At 47.8% G+C, this 17,518-nt stretch overlaps 2 protein-coding genes across 2 annotated transcripts in view; both read right to left on the bottom strand.

Annotated features, from left to right (window-relative positions):
* COQ2 (coenzyme Q2, polyprenyltransferase) overlaps nt 1-456 on the bottom strand; it is an 8,790-nt gene extending 8,334 nt beyond the window's left edge. Inside the window, exon 1 of the mRNA XM_042050048.1 lies at nt 214-456. Coding sequence (XP_041905982.1) covers nt 214-456 — 243 coding nt within the window. The remainder of the gene's footprint in view (nt 1-213) is intronic.
* Nucleotides 457-2,945: 2,489 nt separating this feature from the next.
* On the bottom strand, nt 2,946-15,447 carry HPSE (heparanase). Its single transcript, XM_042049777.1, is given in 14 exon segments — nt 2,946-4,919; nt 5,648-5,794; nt 5,949-6,067; nt 7,724-7,838; nt 8,357-8,463; nt 9,079-9,172; nt 10,549-10,596; nt 11,116-11,287; nt 11,749-11,922; nt 12,282-12,407; nt 13,436-13,581; nt 15,071-15,258; nt 15,260-15,322; nt 15,324-15,447. Coding segments are annotated over 14 exon segments (1,725 nt in total). The 5' UTR covers nt 15,390-15,447; the 3' UTR covers nt 2,946-4,759.
* Between the last annotated feature and the right edge of the window lie 2,071 nt (nt 15,448-17,518).

Here is a 17,518-nt window from a genome sequence, read left to right as displayed (position 1 = left end):
GGGCGCTCCGCCCTCCGCGGGCGCTCCGCCCTCCGCGGGCGCTCCGCCCTCCGCGGGCGCTCCGCGCCGGGGCTGAAGCGAGGCGGGTTGGTGTGGGGATTGTCCTCGTCCCCGAAACGTAAAGTGGTTGTTCTTGGCATACGCGTCATCTCCCAGACCTCTCCTCGCTGTAGTTAATAAAAACATTTCGGGTTTCCCCTGCGGCCTTTGTACCTCTTCTCGCTCCCTCAGTTCTCCCACCATCTGTGTGAGGGACTGAAATGCTGAGGGCGAATGACTCAAATAATCGGCGAGCTGCAAAAGCAGCCGGCCCTTAGCTGAGGCCGGATTTGCAGCCCCCGAGCCGGAGGGGAGGAGGAGGAGAGGGTTTGGTGTGTGTGGTGGGAAACCTCGGACCTGCATAAGAACAGCCCAGGAGGCCACAAGAAATCCACCTTCGGGGAGGTACCTGGGCATTCCCACCTGAACCAGAGTGTATATTAACCCAATGAACTTCATGTTTCAAGGGCTTCCCCCACCCCTGATGGATCAAGACTGCCACCATCACACATCAAAATTTTATCAGTCAAGTCTCATTGCTTGGTCCACAGGTGGTGATATCTGTGCAGAGAAATACATAGTGCCAGAGGTTTATGTTCAAAAAGGAGACAGAGGAGTCCTGTAACTTTATTCAAATAAAGGGAGAGGCCATGGGGCATTCTCTTGGGGTCTCTCAAGTTGTTGGAGGACGCAGCCTCCTTTTAATCCTATTTTCCTGGCCGCATCACCCTCTTCCTTTCCCCATTGGCTGAAGTACTTGAGAGGTACAGACTTCCCAAAATGCCTAATACAGACCCCCTTCTGTATGCCCACCCCTCCCCCACTTCTTTTTCTCTGTGTCTCTGTTCTTTTTCTCTAAGTCCAGGAATTTAACACGGCCTTGGATGAGCAACAGTCTGTGTCAATTAGTAACATTCCTCTGAAATTTATGGTTCCTCCTGTTGCTTCTTTCACCTATCAGTATCTGGCTTTTCCTACAGGCAGACTTACAGTTTGTTTGTAAAGACACATTCTTCTCATTCCTTTCATGTCTTTCCACTATCTTGTCCTTTCCCTTTCTTTTCCTTATGTATTTTCTTAAATGATATCTTTATAGTTTTCTATTGTTGTATTTCTGTTGATAATAGCCGCAACAGCTGCATAACTCCTTTCCATCGTTCTAAACTAAGCCTGATGTATATAAACACCAGACATTCAAGTGTCATTTCACTCTAATCCACCCCGAGGGACCGATTAACAAGAACCTCAGTTACCTCACCTTTGGGGGCTGGTCGTAACACCAACTTATGAGTTATTGCACAAACGAGAGAGCAGAGGACAGAGCCATAAAACCTTTGCTTTGCATGGCATGGTTTCAGTGCCAAAATGTCCCCAGATCTGCTGCTGAAAGATTCCTTGGGGAGTTTATTGTCCCTTTAGAGTATAAATTTTTTTCATCACACACTTCTTTCAGCTTGAACGACTCACATACTGGTAGAAAACAATGGAAACCATTCTGAACTTTAATTTTCGAGACCCTGACTAGCAGGAGAAAGTGAAATATGATTGCGATGGAGAAGTGACTTTAATGTTTTGCCATTTATTGTTTTAATAAGTAGTACTCTACAGCAGTAAAATGATTTGCACAGGACCATAAAGGAAGTAGTTGCTCAACTTTGATGAGGAGTAACTAATAATCTAGTCTCCATATTACGTTGATAAGGTCATCATGGTCTTTATTCAGATACAGACAAGTGCCTGAGGTATATTTAAATAGTGAGTCCTGGCAATGAATCCCCACAGCCTCTCTGCCTGCTGTGTCCATAGGAACACAGATGCTCTGTCACCAGGTGGATGCTCCTCTACAGACACTGCTTTGGGGCTTTTTTATGTTTGATGTGGCGAGGAAACCCTGGACCGTCTGCAAAAAATTTTTAAGGAGCTCATGGAAATAAAGCAGAAAAGTAAGCTTTTACAGTTACTGCCACTGTGTTTATATTCATAATAAAGTGGCCTGGCCCTTCACTGAAAGATAATCTAGGGAATAGCTCATTTCAGACTAATAAAACTCAGCTGTCTTGTTTGGCTCAAATCTGAGTTGATGGTCAAAATGTCCCTGACTGTAAGAAGACTATCAGTTTCCTTATTTCCACATACACCAAATGATCTCCTGTACCAAAGTCTGATGCGACTTACTGCATTTTCCAGGAACTGATTTACAGCAAATCCAACGTGAGTAACCTGGCCTCCAGAGTCAAAAGAGCAAAAGTGAATTGGAATGAGTGTGAGATATGGTTCTTACTGTTCTCAAATAAGTGTACACACCCGTATTCAATCCCCCAAGGTTTACAACTCTCACAGAGAAATAAAAGCCCCAGAGATAAGGGTGGGGCAGGCATTGGTCCTGTGAGGGTGATGTTCGTCTCTCTATCATAACTGTCTGGGAGTGCTGGGATCCAGCATCTTTCCCATTCCCTGCACTTATGTCCCTCTTGCTCTGTTTGCATAGAGCTAACAGTAGGTAGTAGCTTGATGTGCAGTACTGTGAAGAGAAAGGTGGTTACTGAGCCATAAAGCAAACCTCCCCACCCCACGGTGAAGAACCGGGCTCAGAGAACGAGACGTGGTTGGCAGCAGCTGCTATTTGCATGCACAAAGATCCCCGGGCCCCTCCTGGTAGTTCCTGTCTGCCAATCACCAGCATATGTATCAGGTCTGAGTCAGACTGGGTGCAGGGCTTCCGAACTGGTGGGCAAACACAACGGAAACACACCAGCCTGTGTAGGATTTCTTTCATTTTTGTGTACTTGGGTACTCTTGTTGATAACCAAAAAAAGCACGGGTAGTTATGACCAAAAGAAAAGTAGGGAGTGTCCTGGTATCAGTATGTCAAAAAGGAGTCTTAAAAAAAATGAAGATAGCCAAAAGCTGGTATAAATAGTTTTAATTAAAATCTTCAAATACAAAACCCACAAGCATTGGAATAAACAAAATTTTTAGAAAAGTTCTAAAAAGAAGCTACCAGACAAAAAATAACTTTGATGTTTTAGTTGTAACTTATATTTTAATAACAATAATAAGATATTATTAACTTTATACTGACTGTACGTAAGACTTTCCACTCCATCTTACACTCTCTTTACTTCTTTTATGGAACTTGGACAACATAAACAAACTCAGCCTTCCTCATTTCTGATCTGTGTTATCCCCTGATACATAACCCTTCACAGAATGCATCTGTGGATGCACACACTCCTTTGACACACTGAACTCAAGTATAACCTTTTTAGTGTGCAGGTTGTCATCACAGCTACAAAAGTACATCAGTTTCAAAAGTACTCTCATTAAAAAAAGGTTTCCTGCCCTACATTAAGTCCCATGTAGCTGGTAGCATCTTTTTAAACCTTAAAAAGGGAAGTACAGTCATGTGGAGTTGTTCTTCCCTGCTGTGCTCAAAATATCATAAGGCATTGACAGTTGTGTGGGTTACCTTCAAGAAAAGTAGATGCAAATAAATATGTGCAGGTGGCCACAGCTACTGTCCAAGGCCTTTTGTTGCTCTGGGGACCAGCAGCCTGTGTGCCACAGGGAGCTATTGCTGGCACAGCCAACTGCAAAAATGGTGAAGGCACAGCTGGGGAGAAAAGCCACCACCAACATAGATTTCTGTCCAAAATCGCTGTTCTCCCAGTAGGAAGGATGTGAGCCTGGCTGGGCAGTTCTGTCCCCAGGATGCTCTAAGGCCACTGATATCCCTCTGGTGGTTGAGGGGTGAGTGGTTTGCTCAGCCTCTTTCCTATGCCGTTTCCACGAGGTTAGGGAGTGTAAAGCAGAGAGAGCTTCACCCGTGCATAGGTTCAGGGAAGTCCTTTCCAGCTGAGCTGCCTGCAGGGCGGTGCAGGTTAAGGAGTCACAAACTCTCACAGTGCAGCCCCCTGAGCACAGAGGGTTATTGCCAGGGCACTGGCAGGCTCCTCTCCTTTCCTTGCAGGGAGGAAGTGTGTGATGGCAGAGGCAGACCACCCTAAAGGAACAGCCTGCATTTCCCGCGCCAACAACTCGCCTTTGGAAAGCACATGGCCACAGCTCCATCTTGTGACTGAACTCTCCTGGCTTGAGAAAAATGTGTGGCGCCACCCCAAATCTGATAGAGGATCTGGTTTCTCTGCGTGGCCTTTCCCCGTGCAAACATCCTGACCGTGGTTTGCTTTGCATGTCCACACTTTCCACCCCAAGATACCCTCAGCAACCATAACCCCCTCTCAGGCTTCCCCACATGGTGCAAAGTCACAGCTGTGCAGCTCAAATGAAAACCCTGCTCATCCTTTCTAAAGGCAAGCTTTTGAAGAAACTGCTTTAGGAGCTGTGCTTGCAGAAATGAGAGGGAGATGGGAGGTTGCAGTGCCTGGGCTGCCAGAGCCCCAAGCAGTGTGAGAAGCTGATGTGGCTCTGTGCATGGTGTGGAGGAGGATTCCATGCTCAAACACAGTGATAGGCTGGATCAAGAGCAAAACCAGTCCCTGCCTGGTCTTGTTCTACCTGGATAATTCTCCTGGGATCTTTCACGTACCAATTACCCAGTGGGATCTTACGTCTTCCCCAGCTCTCAGTTCATACTAGTGCTACAACATTTGCATCCCTTACCAGAATTAAATCCCGTGGTAGAAATGTGAATTTCTAGGATTAGAATTCCCTACTAGCTAAGTGCTTTTCATTTATCCTGAGTGTGTGTATTGACCACTTAAATGCAAGCAATAGCTTTGGCATTTTTGATAACATAAAAGCCATAGGAGAAGGCTGGAAGGCCGAGCAGGGTGCCGGGACCAAGGGGCTTTTCCATAAGCTCTGGCAGTGTTTCGTCATCCAGCATCCGTAGCACATGGCCGTTCAGCTCAATAGACCTGGAGAAGGGACAGAGAGACTGTTTGGGCAGCTGTGCTCTGTTTACCACTGAGTACAAACTGCTCTGGGCCTGAGTGTAAACAGTAACTCAGCCCAAAGCCAAACTAAACTTCCCTTGAGTGTGTGTGTACACACACACACACAGACATCTGTAGCACTCCCTCTGCAAGGACTCCTTCAGAGTGGTAGCACTAGCACATCAAAAAGTACATTTCTTTCTCTTCCAGTGAGGTCAACAGCTAAAAAAAGGCTTTGAAAAGTACAAATTTTAATTGTTTTTTTTCTCCTAAAAATATGCATATTCTTCTATGCCCACAGAGCAGATCCATCCCCTGTGGATGTATTAACAATGACAACAAAAACACCCCATCAACATACAAAGCCTAAACACGTTGCTGTAAATCAGGAGCCAGCACTTGGGAAAGCAATATACCTGTGCTTGTGCAAAAAAAAATAAAGGACTTTAGCTGCTGGTCCAGAGTGCTGATGCCTGCTAGGAGATACTTCCAAATTAACATCAGGTGAATGTCCTTATAACTTAGCAAGCTTTCAGTAGCCTGAGTTTAGGAGACCTGATTTAACAGAAGTCAGATCTTACTGAAAAAAACCCATATGACTGAATGGTAACCTCTTCTTTCCCCTGGCAAATTGAATAAGGTGAGGTTTTAAAGACCTTCTAAGCCTACTCACAGTCTTTCCCACAGGGGCCGGAGGAATTGTAACTTACCTGGAAAGAATGTTCTCTTTGCCATGAGGCAATAAGAGGTACTGATCCACGTGCTTGCTCGATAGGTAATTCGGTAGCTCCAAATGCTGGGTAACATTATAGAGGTTTAAGGCAAACAGCGTCACATCCCCTTCTCTGTACTTTGGGCTGCAAGGCAAGAGAAGGTGATGGTGGGGATGAGGAGACAAAGAGGTTTCACAGAAAAAATGTGCGAACCTGCACTGTCCCAAATGACATTTGTTGGCCCAGGGTTGGCTGCGGGCTCAGTTTTTGGGATATTTTGTCCTTTCTGGAGGCTTACTTGAGGCTGTTTGTGCAGTGGAGGTAGACACGGAGCTTCCTCTTGTCAGCGCCTGCCAGGCCGACCTGCAGCACCTTGGTACCCACCAGCTTCTTGTAGAGCAGAGAGAGCCAGTAGTCCTGGGAGGCACAAAAAAATATGGAAACGTTTATGTACATGCCAGGTGCTCCACACAGCAGAGCTGTGAATCTAACCTTCATTTAGAAGCTCGTTTCAAGAGGTTTTCCCCTATAGCTTTTTGCTTTACCAAGCTTTTCACCCTGTCTATTTAGATTCACACAAACACCATAGCTACAAGGGAAGCCCTGCCTGTGAGCAGCTAAGGTACCTTAGAGTCATTTCTCCCCTCATTTGCAACTCTCAGAGCTCTGTCAGGGAGAGATTGTTTGCATTTTGGAAACATCCTTCTGCAGGGTACAGAGAACCTGAGGGCTGAATGCAGGGGTGTGAACTGCCCTTCCTGCAGGAAAGCTTGCGCCTAAGGCACAGGTGCAAGACCAGAAAGAAACTCCTAAACTCTAACGCCTTTCATTAACATTTTACTTTTGAACAGGTCTCAGGATTGATTTCTGAACCCAAGTCACCAGTGCATCCTCTGACACCCCAGGATGATGCCTCAGAGCAGGATGATGCCCAGCGCAGACTCATTTTTTCGAGGTCTTTCCAGGCTTTCAGGGAGCTTCTCCCAGCTAATCTGTTTGTCTTTGAGGTTCTTCTAGGAGGAAAACCTTTGTGTTTCTCTTCTGACTCACCACAAGCCTGGGAAAGTACTTTTCCTATCAGCCTTCATGCTCAATCCCTCTGCAAGGAGGTGCAGCCTTCTGACGCTGCTGTGCTTCCTAATTTCTGTGCTAACTACAGCTGATGGACTTGGGTTTGAATTTCCCTGCCTCTGAAGCGTTATTGGCTTGATTAACACCTGTACTGCCTGTAGGTGAGGAACAAGGCACATAGTTTCAGTCCAACTTAAATCTATTTTAAATGAGGGAATAAAAAGCCCAAAGCAATGAGCCTGATGATGCAGCCCCTGGCATAGGAACCAGCTGAGCAAGCAGGACAGGAAATCCCCATATGCTGGGTTTTCTTTCAGGCTGGATCTAAGACAACCCACGAAAATCACAATTTGGAAGCAGAAAAATGAGAGGGAAGCTAAAAAGAAAGATGCTGTCCTCTCACCCCAAGCTAAGTGCTAGTAGTACAAAGAAATGTGCTATATGTGCAAGAACAATGTATAGTTCCTATAATAAAGTTTTATCACAGCAAAATGTTATTTCCTAATGAATCAAACTATACTGAATATACGTTTCAATTTAATTATCCTTCAGACACCACTGTAGGATGAATATGCTCATGACCTATAATGCTTGAGTCTTGACTTCATGTTGGCCAGGTTTTCGTGTGGAATATGATTTATTTTAATACCTCTTTTCAATTCTGTTTATAAACTCAGCTGAGGAGTAGCCAAACCAAAACAGGCCATCCAGAAAAGCCTTGTGAGCTCCAGGAGCACCTGCGTACAAATCAGAGCATTGTGTCCCACGGATCAGTCTCTGCCGTGCTGAAGACTGGCTGCACCCCTGCAGTTGCACTAAATATCTTGTGTGCATACATATATATGTAATAACACATTAACCCCTAGTGGAACATGAGATAACTTTAGGTACAAGGATACCTGTGACCATCCAAGCAAAAAAAGGTGTTAAAATAGCTGACTTGTCCCTCCACACCCAGCATTGCCTGTGCAGAGGTGGATTCAGGGGGTGTCATTTACATACCGGCAAAGGCTCAAAGTTGGCATCCACCAGGTGATAGGTCCCTGCCCCAAAGAAAACCTGTCTCATCACCACATCAATCCCCTGCCTGGCTGAAAGCCCGAGTTTGTCCAACCACCTGCCAAAAAATGAGGCAAATATCACACAGATGAAATTGCTGACCTCAACTGTACCCTCTTGCCCCTCTCCAACCAGCTCGGGAAGCATGAAAGCAAAAATTAGTGCATGATGCTGACTTCCTTAAAATCACACAAATAATTTCAATTCAGATCTTGCATTGATTACATGAAAAAGTAATTTCAGACCACCTCTTGAAGTCCAAGTTGGTGGGAACAGTTGCTCTGTTCCCCTGTTTGCAGGTGGTGGAAACCAGGAGCGGCAGCAGATTCTCCTGAACTGGCCAAGGGTCTGAAGGCTGAGAGAAATCATCACACCAACAACAAGGTCACCTGTCATTACCAGACTTTGACTTGCTGGTCCACCAGGCCCTTCTAAAAAGGTCATCATGTCTTATAGGAGGGAAAAAAACTGCCCACACTCCCCAGAAAGCCTGAGGAAGCCACATTCCTCCTGTGGGGCAACCCTCTTCAGCTGGCAAAATATGTAATTTCCCCACACCTGGGACATGGTACTCACATAAAGCCAGCAACATAAGTGTTAGACAGTCTGGGAGCTCCTCCTCCATAGGCAGAGCTTGTCTCTCCCAGCCAGACCTTCTTGTCTGGAACAGTCCCACCAACAATCTGGCCAGTGTGGCATTAGGGAAGAAGAGAAAGAGACAACAGTTAAGTTTTTTGGCTACTGAAATAAACAAGATTTTGTGCTTTAGCCAAAGGCTCATTTAGGATGTATGCATTTAAGGGATAACACCCTGAGATGGGATGTCACAGAAATTTGGATCTAAAGGACTAGAAGTAGATTTACATCTTCCCCCCCCAAAAAAAACTTGCTACCCATGTAAAACATCACTAAATCCAGGTCCCATAATTCTTCTTGTGCTGAGTAGTGCTATATTCTAAGTTATACTGTTCTCAGGATCTCAAAATACAAAAAAAAATGCAGCCGGGAAAATGGGATAACCATAACTTACACCCCTGAGTAATTACTACATCAATAAATGAGAATGCTGTAAGTGTGTAATGCATGGCATCACACACTTTTGCTGCATAGCAAACTGATGGAGATAATTTATTGTTAGTATTGCTAATCTTATGGGGTTATTTTTAAATTTACAGCGTCAGCAGAACACAAGCTTTGAGCATCCCTATTTATTGCTAGTAAGAAATGGTGCTTTATTCTGGATTCTCTGCTAACCCCCTGGAAACTGAACTTAGGAATGATTGAACAGGACAAGGCACCTCCAGGACTTCATATATGGCTGCGGCAAAGGAATCCAGCACTTCAGGGCTCAAGAAATCCCCCCTTGTTGCACTCCGTCCATTCACATAGTAACTGAAAATAGGGGAAAAAACATAGCCAAAATTAGGGAAAAATACCACCAGTGGTACAAAACACCACTGAAAGTATTCAGTTGATTGGTACATTTATCCACAGCACGGTTTTTCTGTCCAGTGCTTTTTAGTTTTTGTTTTCCAGATGTGTAGGTCTGTCACTTGTATTTAAGGGACTATCAGATATAATTACCTCCATAGAGGCAGGATATCACAGAAATTTCCACCAGTAGAAGTATTAGGTTTGTTTGCATCTACTCGTTTAGAATAAGGAAAACGTCACCAAGAGCCAGCTTCTGTATCTCTTCTCTTGTTGAGGAGTCTGACACTCCTATGTGATTACTTGCTTTACTGTATCAAGTTATATATTAAAAATATAATATCCCAGAATCTGTCCCTCTGCTGGAATATTTTGGCCACTTGGAGGGCGCCAGAATGTGGGCATCCTTGTGGCATGAAGGTTGCCCTCCACCATGAGCAGAAGAGCTTTTAAGTCTGGTTTGTCCACATAAATTGGGATCCCTGTGGTTTTTGCATTTCATCCTATCACTCAGTCCTACCAGAAGTAGCTGAAGCCTTCCAGCCACAAGAGGAAGCTAAAACCTGATAATCCTAAATTAGTAAAGAACAGGCCAGGAAGGGGAAAGGACATATTTCATGCCTTTCTAGTAGCTCAAAATACAGAGATAATTCATGTATGTATGCATATATATAAAAAATAAGTATGTGCCTCTTTTCCCACTGTTACCTCACTGATGCATGTAAATGTCCTGCTTTTGACATGCCTTCACATGGAAAAGACGTTCAAACATGTGGAGTTCATGGCCCTGGGGCCAACTTACTCCACTGCCCTCGTGAGCACTTTAAACCTACAAATCAAGAGCAAAGGGCCACGTGCCAGGGCTGCTTGCGCTGCATGTGGGATCTGAGGGTGAGTTACCCACACAGAGACTAAAATGACTCAGAGAACAAACTCAAGGGAGCAGGAGGAGCTGCTGGCACTTTTCCATGGACAAGGGTCAGCCAGACCTGCAGGGCTTTTCCTTTATATCAAGTAGATATAAATAGAGCAAGCAAAATGATCCTCTTGCATATAATGCATTTTCTGCTGCTGTGCTTATGTGACAACCCCCCACCACAGCTTTTGGGTCTCTGCACCAAGTAGACCCTTTGGAGACTTCAGCATTTCTGTAATGTGCTCCCTCAATTCATCTCTTATTCTGAACAGAGAAATTTGTGGAGAGGCCCCCAAGGAACTGTCGAAAGGCACATTTCACCCCTCTTTTCTGTTGAGATTGACAGTTCTGTTCAAATTGACATTTTGTAAAGAAAACGAGGCAGTAATCAGAGTGATAGTGGTATCCAAGCGGTACTTACTGGTGCCATGTGACTGAGTTGATGACCTTCCCTCCCGATTTCAGGAAGCTGCAACCAGAGGGCATGGCGGAGAGCAGACGGTTAGCAGTACTAGTGATGGGTCATGGCCCTCCCATCAGTGCAACGCCAATCGCAGCCCCCCCTCCCCCCCAGCTGGCAGTACTGATGGTGAGTGCTTGGGGACCAGGCTTGCCATGGCTTTTATGCAGGCTTTGGGCAGCCGGGCTGCCTCTGCAGGTTGCTGGGAAGATGAACTGATGTTTATATAACACATGGGTGTTTCTCAGGCTAAAAGCCCTTGTTGGCACAACCCTAGAGCCAGTGCTCAGTGGGAAAACGTGTGGACCACTGGTGTACTGCCAGCAGCTGAGTTTCACCTGGCTGAGTATTCAAGCCTTGAACTCATGCATGCTGGTAAGATTTTAGTTGTCCTCAGTCAAGGGAAAAAAAATTGTTCAACCCCTACCTTGAAGCCTCTTCATGCCTCCTGCATCTAGGGGCAGACAAGCCACAATTCTCCACACCTGCCCCACCCCAGGGAGTGCTGCTGGCACCTCACACCCCTACCTTCTCAGCAGTCTCTGAGTGTGCTTTCGGGGCTGCCCAACATCGGGACCATAGAGCTTGGCATGCTGGTAGAGGGCATAGTTGTTCAGGAGCTGGCGTAAGTGAATAAAATCTTGCCCCAGCTGGAAGCCATCGATGTGGATGCCAGATTTCTTCCTGAAGCTGTTGGGCTCTGGGGAAGACACGTGCACATCAACATTCCACTCTATTTCTGGGGCACAGAATAGGGCAGTTACATCCAAATGGGAAGCACCAGTCCCCTAAGGCTTCACCTGATCTGGCCTGATGTGGGTGAGATATTGGAAGGTGAGCATGAAACCAAAAGCCCAGGGGATACAGCATGCTGCTGTCCAGCACTCTGTCGCAGCCAGTCCCCATAGGTGACATTCTGCAGCTTGTGGGACATCGTTCACCTCATCTCAAAGCCCTAGTAGGATCAGCAAAATCATCTCAATTTGCTCATTCATTGTGTCTTCTTGTGAAATCCCTTGTTGCAAATTAAGACCTTAACGTCTCTTAATAAAACATCACCTTGCCTTTATGTGCCATCATCCAAAACATCCAAAGTTACCAGACCATACCCTGTGGTGGTACTTTTCCAGGTGGCGGCTGGCCTGGCCAACAAGCACTTACCATTCCCAAGCTCCCAGGAGATGTTGTACCTCTGGGAAGCACAGTAGTCCAACAATTCCTGGGCATTCGAGCTGTCCCACTGCAAGCCACCTTTCCGCAGCAAGGCGTTGAGTCCAAAGATCAGGTGAAACCCTGAGCAGTTTGCAAAGCTGTAGAGAATATCCAGTGTATTTCCTGCACAGAGGAGAAAGGAGGGGTATTTATCTCAAGGTTAGAGTGTGCTAGTTGAGCTCTGGCCAAGCAACAATCTTTACTGCCTGTATTTATTTAGCCTGATGCTACAGATGTGCCAAACTCTCCCAACCAGACAGAAGAAGTCAGGCCCCACTACACAGCATTTAACAAGTTTTGAGAACCTCCCAACTCCTGCAGCTGAATACTATTAAACGTGAGGTGGCAAACAGTGGGAAAAGAGTTCTCTGAATATTTTTCTAAGTGGGTGAAATGTTTCTTTTTCAGTGATTTCAGCTCCTAACAGCCTATGACCCTTTTACCATGGGGCAGAGAATTGCATCCCCCTGTTTAAGTCTTACTTGTAATGGTGGTGTTTTTGTGCTTTTTCCGGTTCTGTTCGGCAAGAATCAGCTTCTCCTGGCGAGGCCATTGGGCCAGCAGCAGCTTCTCAACAGCAGCAAATGCAGGTTTCGAGCCACAAGCCTCTGTAGGGCAGAAGGGTGATAGGAATTAACTCCTCACCTCCACAGCCAGCGAACCCTTGTTTCAGTGAGCTGACAAAGCGTAGACTGCCATGCCTGAGGGGCAGATAAGCCAACCTGGCATGCAGTGGTGTGGCTGGAATCACAACCCACCTTGCTGTGGGCAGGAACAGGGCAATGCTTCCTGCACTGCCCATCTCATGCAGGGGAAAGTGCTGACTTCCCCACATGGCTCACTGGCAGGAGTCATAAGACACATTTCCTTCAAATTTCATGTTTTTTCTTGGCATGCAAACCAGGAACAAGCCATAACCAGAGAGGAAGGCAAAAGCCATAGTCACAGGAAGTGGCCACTTAGCAAAGTGCTATGAGGGGAAAAGTCCCACTTGACTTCAAAACTGAGCATCACGGGGTTGCACAGTAGTGTAGGATTGCACTGTTGTGCTATGTGCCACAGGAACAGACAGGATTTTTTTCATCTGAAACACCTCTTGAAGAATTTATGCACTTTTGCTAAGTTCAAAAAGAAAATACCGAGCTCAAGCAGTTGGCAGGGGTCTAGCAGGTTTGCCCTGTCAAAGTGGCAAGAGGGCAAAGCTGCACCCCCAGCCCAGCTCTCTGGCTTTGGCAGAGAGATTGAACACTGTTCTCCTCAGATTATTTCTTCTGTGTGTTACTTAATTTTCATAATGAAGCTGCAACTTCTGAGCTGACTTTGACTGCCTCCCAGGCAGTGGGGGAGCTCCCAAGACTGTTGCAGGAAGCAGAAGACAGCAAACGGAGAGTCTCAGCAGATGCCAGGGAGGATGCAAGTTTCCCCACATCCTTTCTCACTTTCCCATGGCTGGCACAGCTCTTCCCACAAACCATGCTGAAAGCCCACAGATCTCCTCTCCATGGATGACAGCAATACTGACCCTGTGGAGGGCCCCCAATGCTGCTGCTGTGCTCTTGCAGCATCCTCAGCCTGTATCAAAGACCCTCCAAAACCCAGGATGGTTTCAAGTCTAACACATTGATGCCCACTTTACCTTGCTGTGCCTGAAGTTCCCAGAGGATTTTTTCTTCTGAAGTTGAATCCTTGTTGGGATCAAAGATAAGAAAATCTGTCTCAGTGCCACCAAACCTCAGGAAACCTGGGGACAGGGCCGTTGCCAGGGCACGCAGTTTGGAATTGCTGAGGAAGGAATGCAGAGAAACAGAAAACCACTATATTTATGTAGACTGTGTTGAGGGTAAACATGGCAAGCACTTTGAGGACCATGCTGCAGCAGGTGACCTGGGGCTACCCAGTAGCCTCAAGGCATTCCTGACACCTTGCTGGGATCTGCATCCCAGCCCTCTGTCCTGTACAGTCTGATGTACAAGACGGACACTGATGGCCAAGTGAGCCAGGAGAGCGTCTATGAGGCAACAAGGGGAGGACATGCCTGAGGGAACATGGTCACGGGCAGGGAGTCAAATCTTGGGGCAAAGTAAGGCAAAACTTCAAAACAGGCTTGTTTTTTTGGTCCTAAACACCCTCCTCCCCCAGATGTTTTGGCTTTGTTTGTGCAACACCAACATAAATGTCCTGTGAGAAGGTGGACACAAAACTGACTTCACATCATCAGCCCCAACTTCCATCGACAACAGCCAAAGCAATTGCCTTTGTACCCAAGGAAGATTAGGACTCCCTGCTGGGACAAGTGTTAGCTTTATCAAAGCAGGTGTACAAAAGAACATAACTGTGATGTGCTCACACCCCGTGCAGGATGTGCAGTACCGACACCCAGCCCTCTCTGGGGGACACTGCAAGGCGTCAGAGGGCACCAGGCACGTTAGGCACTATCTGCTCCTGGTGACAAACAGCAGATTAGAGGCCACCAAATACTTCCTGCTCCTTGTGGTGGCAGGGCTGGCCCCAGACTGAACCGCAAGGTGTACGGTTGGGACTGGATGCTGGGGACTTGAGCACTTTCCAGTAAAGCTGGTGACACCTTTCTCACCACTTCAGTGAGGAGGAAAACTTGCAAGTGGTGGGAAGAAGGAAATCAGGACTGGAGGATCCACATATTTTTTGAATACCTTCACAGATGGTGATCCCACCATCTGCTTCCCTGGGCAGCCTGTTCCATTGCATGACTACCCTCTCAGTGAAGAAATTTTTCTTAATATCCAATCTAAATTCTCCCTGGTGCAACTTGAGGCTGTTTCCTCTCCTCCAGTCACTTGTTACCTGGAAGAGACCGACCCACATCTCACTACAACCTTCTTTCCGGTAGTTCGGGAAGCGATAAGGGCACCCTGAAGCCTCTATTTCTCGAGGCCGAACAACCGCAATTCTCTCAGTTTCCTTCTCTTTTTTTGTCCTGCTAGCAAAGCAGCTCCTCTCCCAGGCTTATCCCCGAGCTGACCCTTGCCTGCATTCACCCAGCCCAGCCACCCCTTCCCCGAGCACAAAGGAGCCGGCGAGGCTCGCACCTGCCGAAGGTACCGCCTTCTGCCCTGGGAGGATGGAATTCGTGAACCGCGAAGCAGAGGGGATCCAGCAGCCTCTTCCCGACCCCAGTTCCAGGGGTGGGGGACTCCTCGTTCCCCCCAGCTCGCTCCGCAGCGCGTTTGCCGAGATGGCCCACCCTCCCAAGACCTTTTTCCTTTGCCCAAAGGGGCGAGAGGCGGCTCACCTGAGCAAGGCGACATAGCGCGGGTCCCGGGCGAGGCTGGCATCCAGCGTGAGGGAGAGGAAAGCCGGGCTCACCTCCCCTCGGGGGCTGCCCTGGAGCCCCAGCCGCAGCACCGCCGCCCGCTGCCCCTCGGCCAGCGCCGGCAGCAGCAGCAGGAGCGGCAGCAGCATCCTCCGCTCCCGGCCCCCCCGCGCCGCCGCCGCCGGCACCACCCCCGCGGAGGGCGGGCCCGGGGCTGCAGCGCTCCGCTCCCCGCCGGGAAGAACCGCGCTGGCGTGAGCAGGACCTTCCTCACCCTCTGGAAGGGCTCCAACAGCATCTTCGAGCCTCAAATCAGCACCAAGACGCCCGAAACCCGGGGTTACCCAAACGCCTCAACCATTGCAAAATAAACCTGTGTTTCCAGCTGATTCCTTTCCTGCTCGCACCTTTGCACCCTTGCAGCCGCCTCCTCCAGCATCCCGGCCTGCCCGAGCGGCCGTGGGCGTTTCCGTGTACAACCAGCGGGCTGGAAAATGGCTACAGGCTGAACGCTGCCGCTCCAGGGCTGAGATGTCAGCCTGGCACCCCAGCTGCCGCCTCCACTGCGGGAACCCGAGTCCCAGCAGCACACAGCCGTGTCAGGCTGAAACCTGCCTCTCCCTGCTACACTGTTGGAACAAGTGTACGTCCTAATTACAGAGGCAGGAAGCTTGGAATTACTGTTACAAAAAGATTCAGGTCGGCTCTGGGCCTGCGCCCCAGGTGCTCCTCGAAGAGTCCAGTCTGTACCGAAACTCCTCCTTTGGCGACAGCTGGCCTTGCCCGGGAGGCCTGTCGGGAAGGAGCCAGCTGCAGCCACGGAGTAGGTATGGCTTAGTATCATAGAATGGCTTGTGTTATTCCAAACCCCACACCATGGGCAGGGATGCCTCCCACTAGACCAGGTTGCTCAAAGCCCCATCCAGCCTGGCCTTGAACACTTCCAGGAATGAGATGTCCACAGCTTCTCTGGGCAGCCTGTGCTGATGCCTCACCACCCGCACAGTAAATAGTTTCTTCCTGACATCAAGTCTAAACTAACCCTCCTTCAGCTTTAGGCTGCTCCCCTCTTGTCCTATCACTCCGTGCCCTTGCAAAAAGTCTCTCTAGAGCTCTCTTGTTGTCCCTTCAGCTACTGGAAGGTGCTCTAAGGTCACCCTGGAGCATTCTCCTGTCCAGACTGAACAACCCCAGCTCTCTCAGCCTCTCCTCAAAGGAGAGTTGCTCCAGCCCTCTGATCACCTTTGTGGCCTCCTAACAGGTCCACATCCTTCTTTTTTGAGGGACCCACAGCTGGATGCAGTACCACAGATGGGGTCTGGAGTAGAGGGAGACAATCACCTCCCTCGACCTACTGCCCACTCTCCCTTTGATGCAGCCCAGATTACAGTTTGCTTTCTGGACTGCAAGAACGTTTCTAAGTTTCTATGCACACTGCTGAAACATTTGCAGAGTTTTTAATCAATTCCACTTAGCACCGCCGTTGCATTTTCCACCTGCACCAGTTCGTCCTGAAGTGTCCATGTTTCGTGTGAAGTTTGTTCTGAAAACAGCTGTCTGCTGGAACAGCCTGCGAATCTGTTACTTTATTTGGGTGCAGCACTTCCCACATGCACCGAAGTTTGGGCATTAATCAGCGTGGCTCAAGTGCTCGCCTGCCTGGCCCTTCCGGTTCCTGCTTGCTCTACATTTTTGTACTATTAAGTAACTCTCCACCAGAACTAGAAGAACTCGACCAAATTAATTCTGTTGCTGATAAACACATCCATGGCCCTGCCAAAAAGGAAGCATCAGTGACACTTCTGACTGTCCCAGTATCTTAGTCAGGGTAGTGCTTCCCATTTTGGGGGTGCAGCACCGATTATGTGCCTACGCCCCAGGAAGGGCTGGGGTGACTATCTGCCAGAGGAGTAACTCATCTATCAGCAGATGACTGGAGTACCAAACAAACTACCCAGCCCCATGGGTGAACTAAGGATATAAGAATGTAGTTCAGTGTGTGAGAAATCATTGCTGCAAACCTAGCTAAGGTTGTTACTACAGGTACAGGAAAGGTCAGGAGCAGTCAGGCAAGATGCAGCCGGTGCACAATTTTTTCTGTTGGAATTACCCTACTTCTGCCTTGATTTCTTCCATGTTCTTCTTTGAGAAGAGGCACTTTGAGGCACTTGCCACTGTGGTGTATTTCTCACAGCAAAGGCACAAGGTGTATTTCAAATGGTCACGGCTATGGTCTGGATTCAGCTGCTGTGTACAGATGTGTGTATGTAAATTCTAGCACATGTTGTGTTTTTAGCAGCCTGCAAAACCTTCTATCAGGAAAACAATGCCCTCCAGCATTAGCTTAAGAGCTTGAAGTACTAAATGAGAAGCGGCAGCTTTTGCCTGGGCATTTTCCACATGGTTTTATACACATTTTAAAATACT

Source organism: Corvus kubaryi, unplaced genomic scaffold (assembly GCF_017639235.1).
Source record: "Corvus kubaryi isolate FWS band 111438036 unplaced genomic scaffold, C.kubaryi_AGA036_p1.0 71, whole genome shotgun sequence".
NCBI classification, from domain to species: Eukaryota; Metazoa; Chordata; class Aves; order Passeriformes; family Corvidae; genus Corvus; species Corvus kubaryi.
Note: the sequence above shows the minus strand (reverse complement) of the source record. Positions and strands in the feature narration are given on the sequence as shown.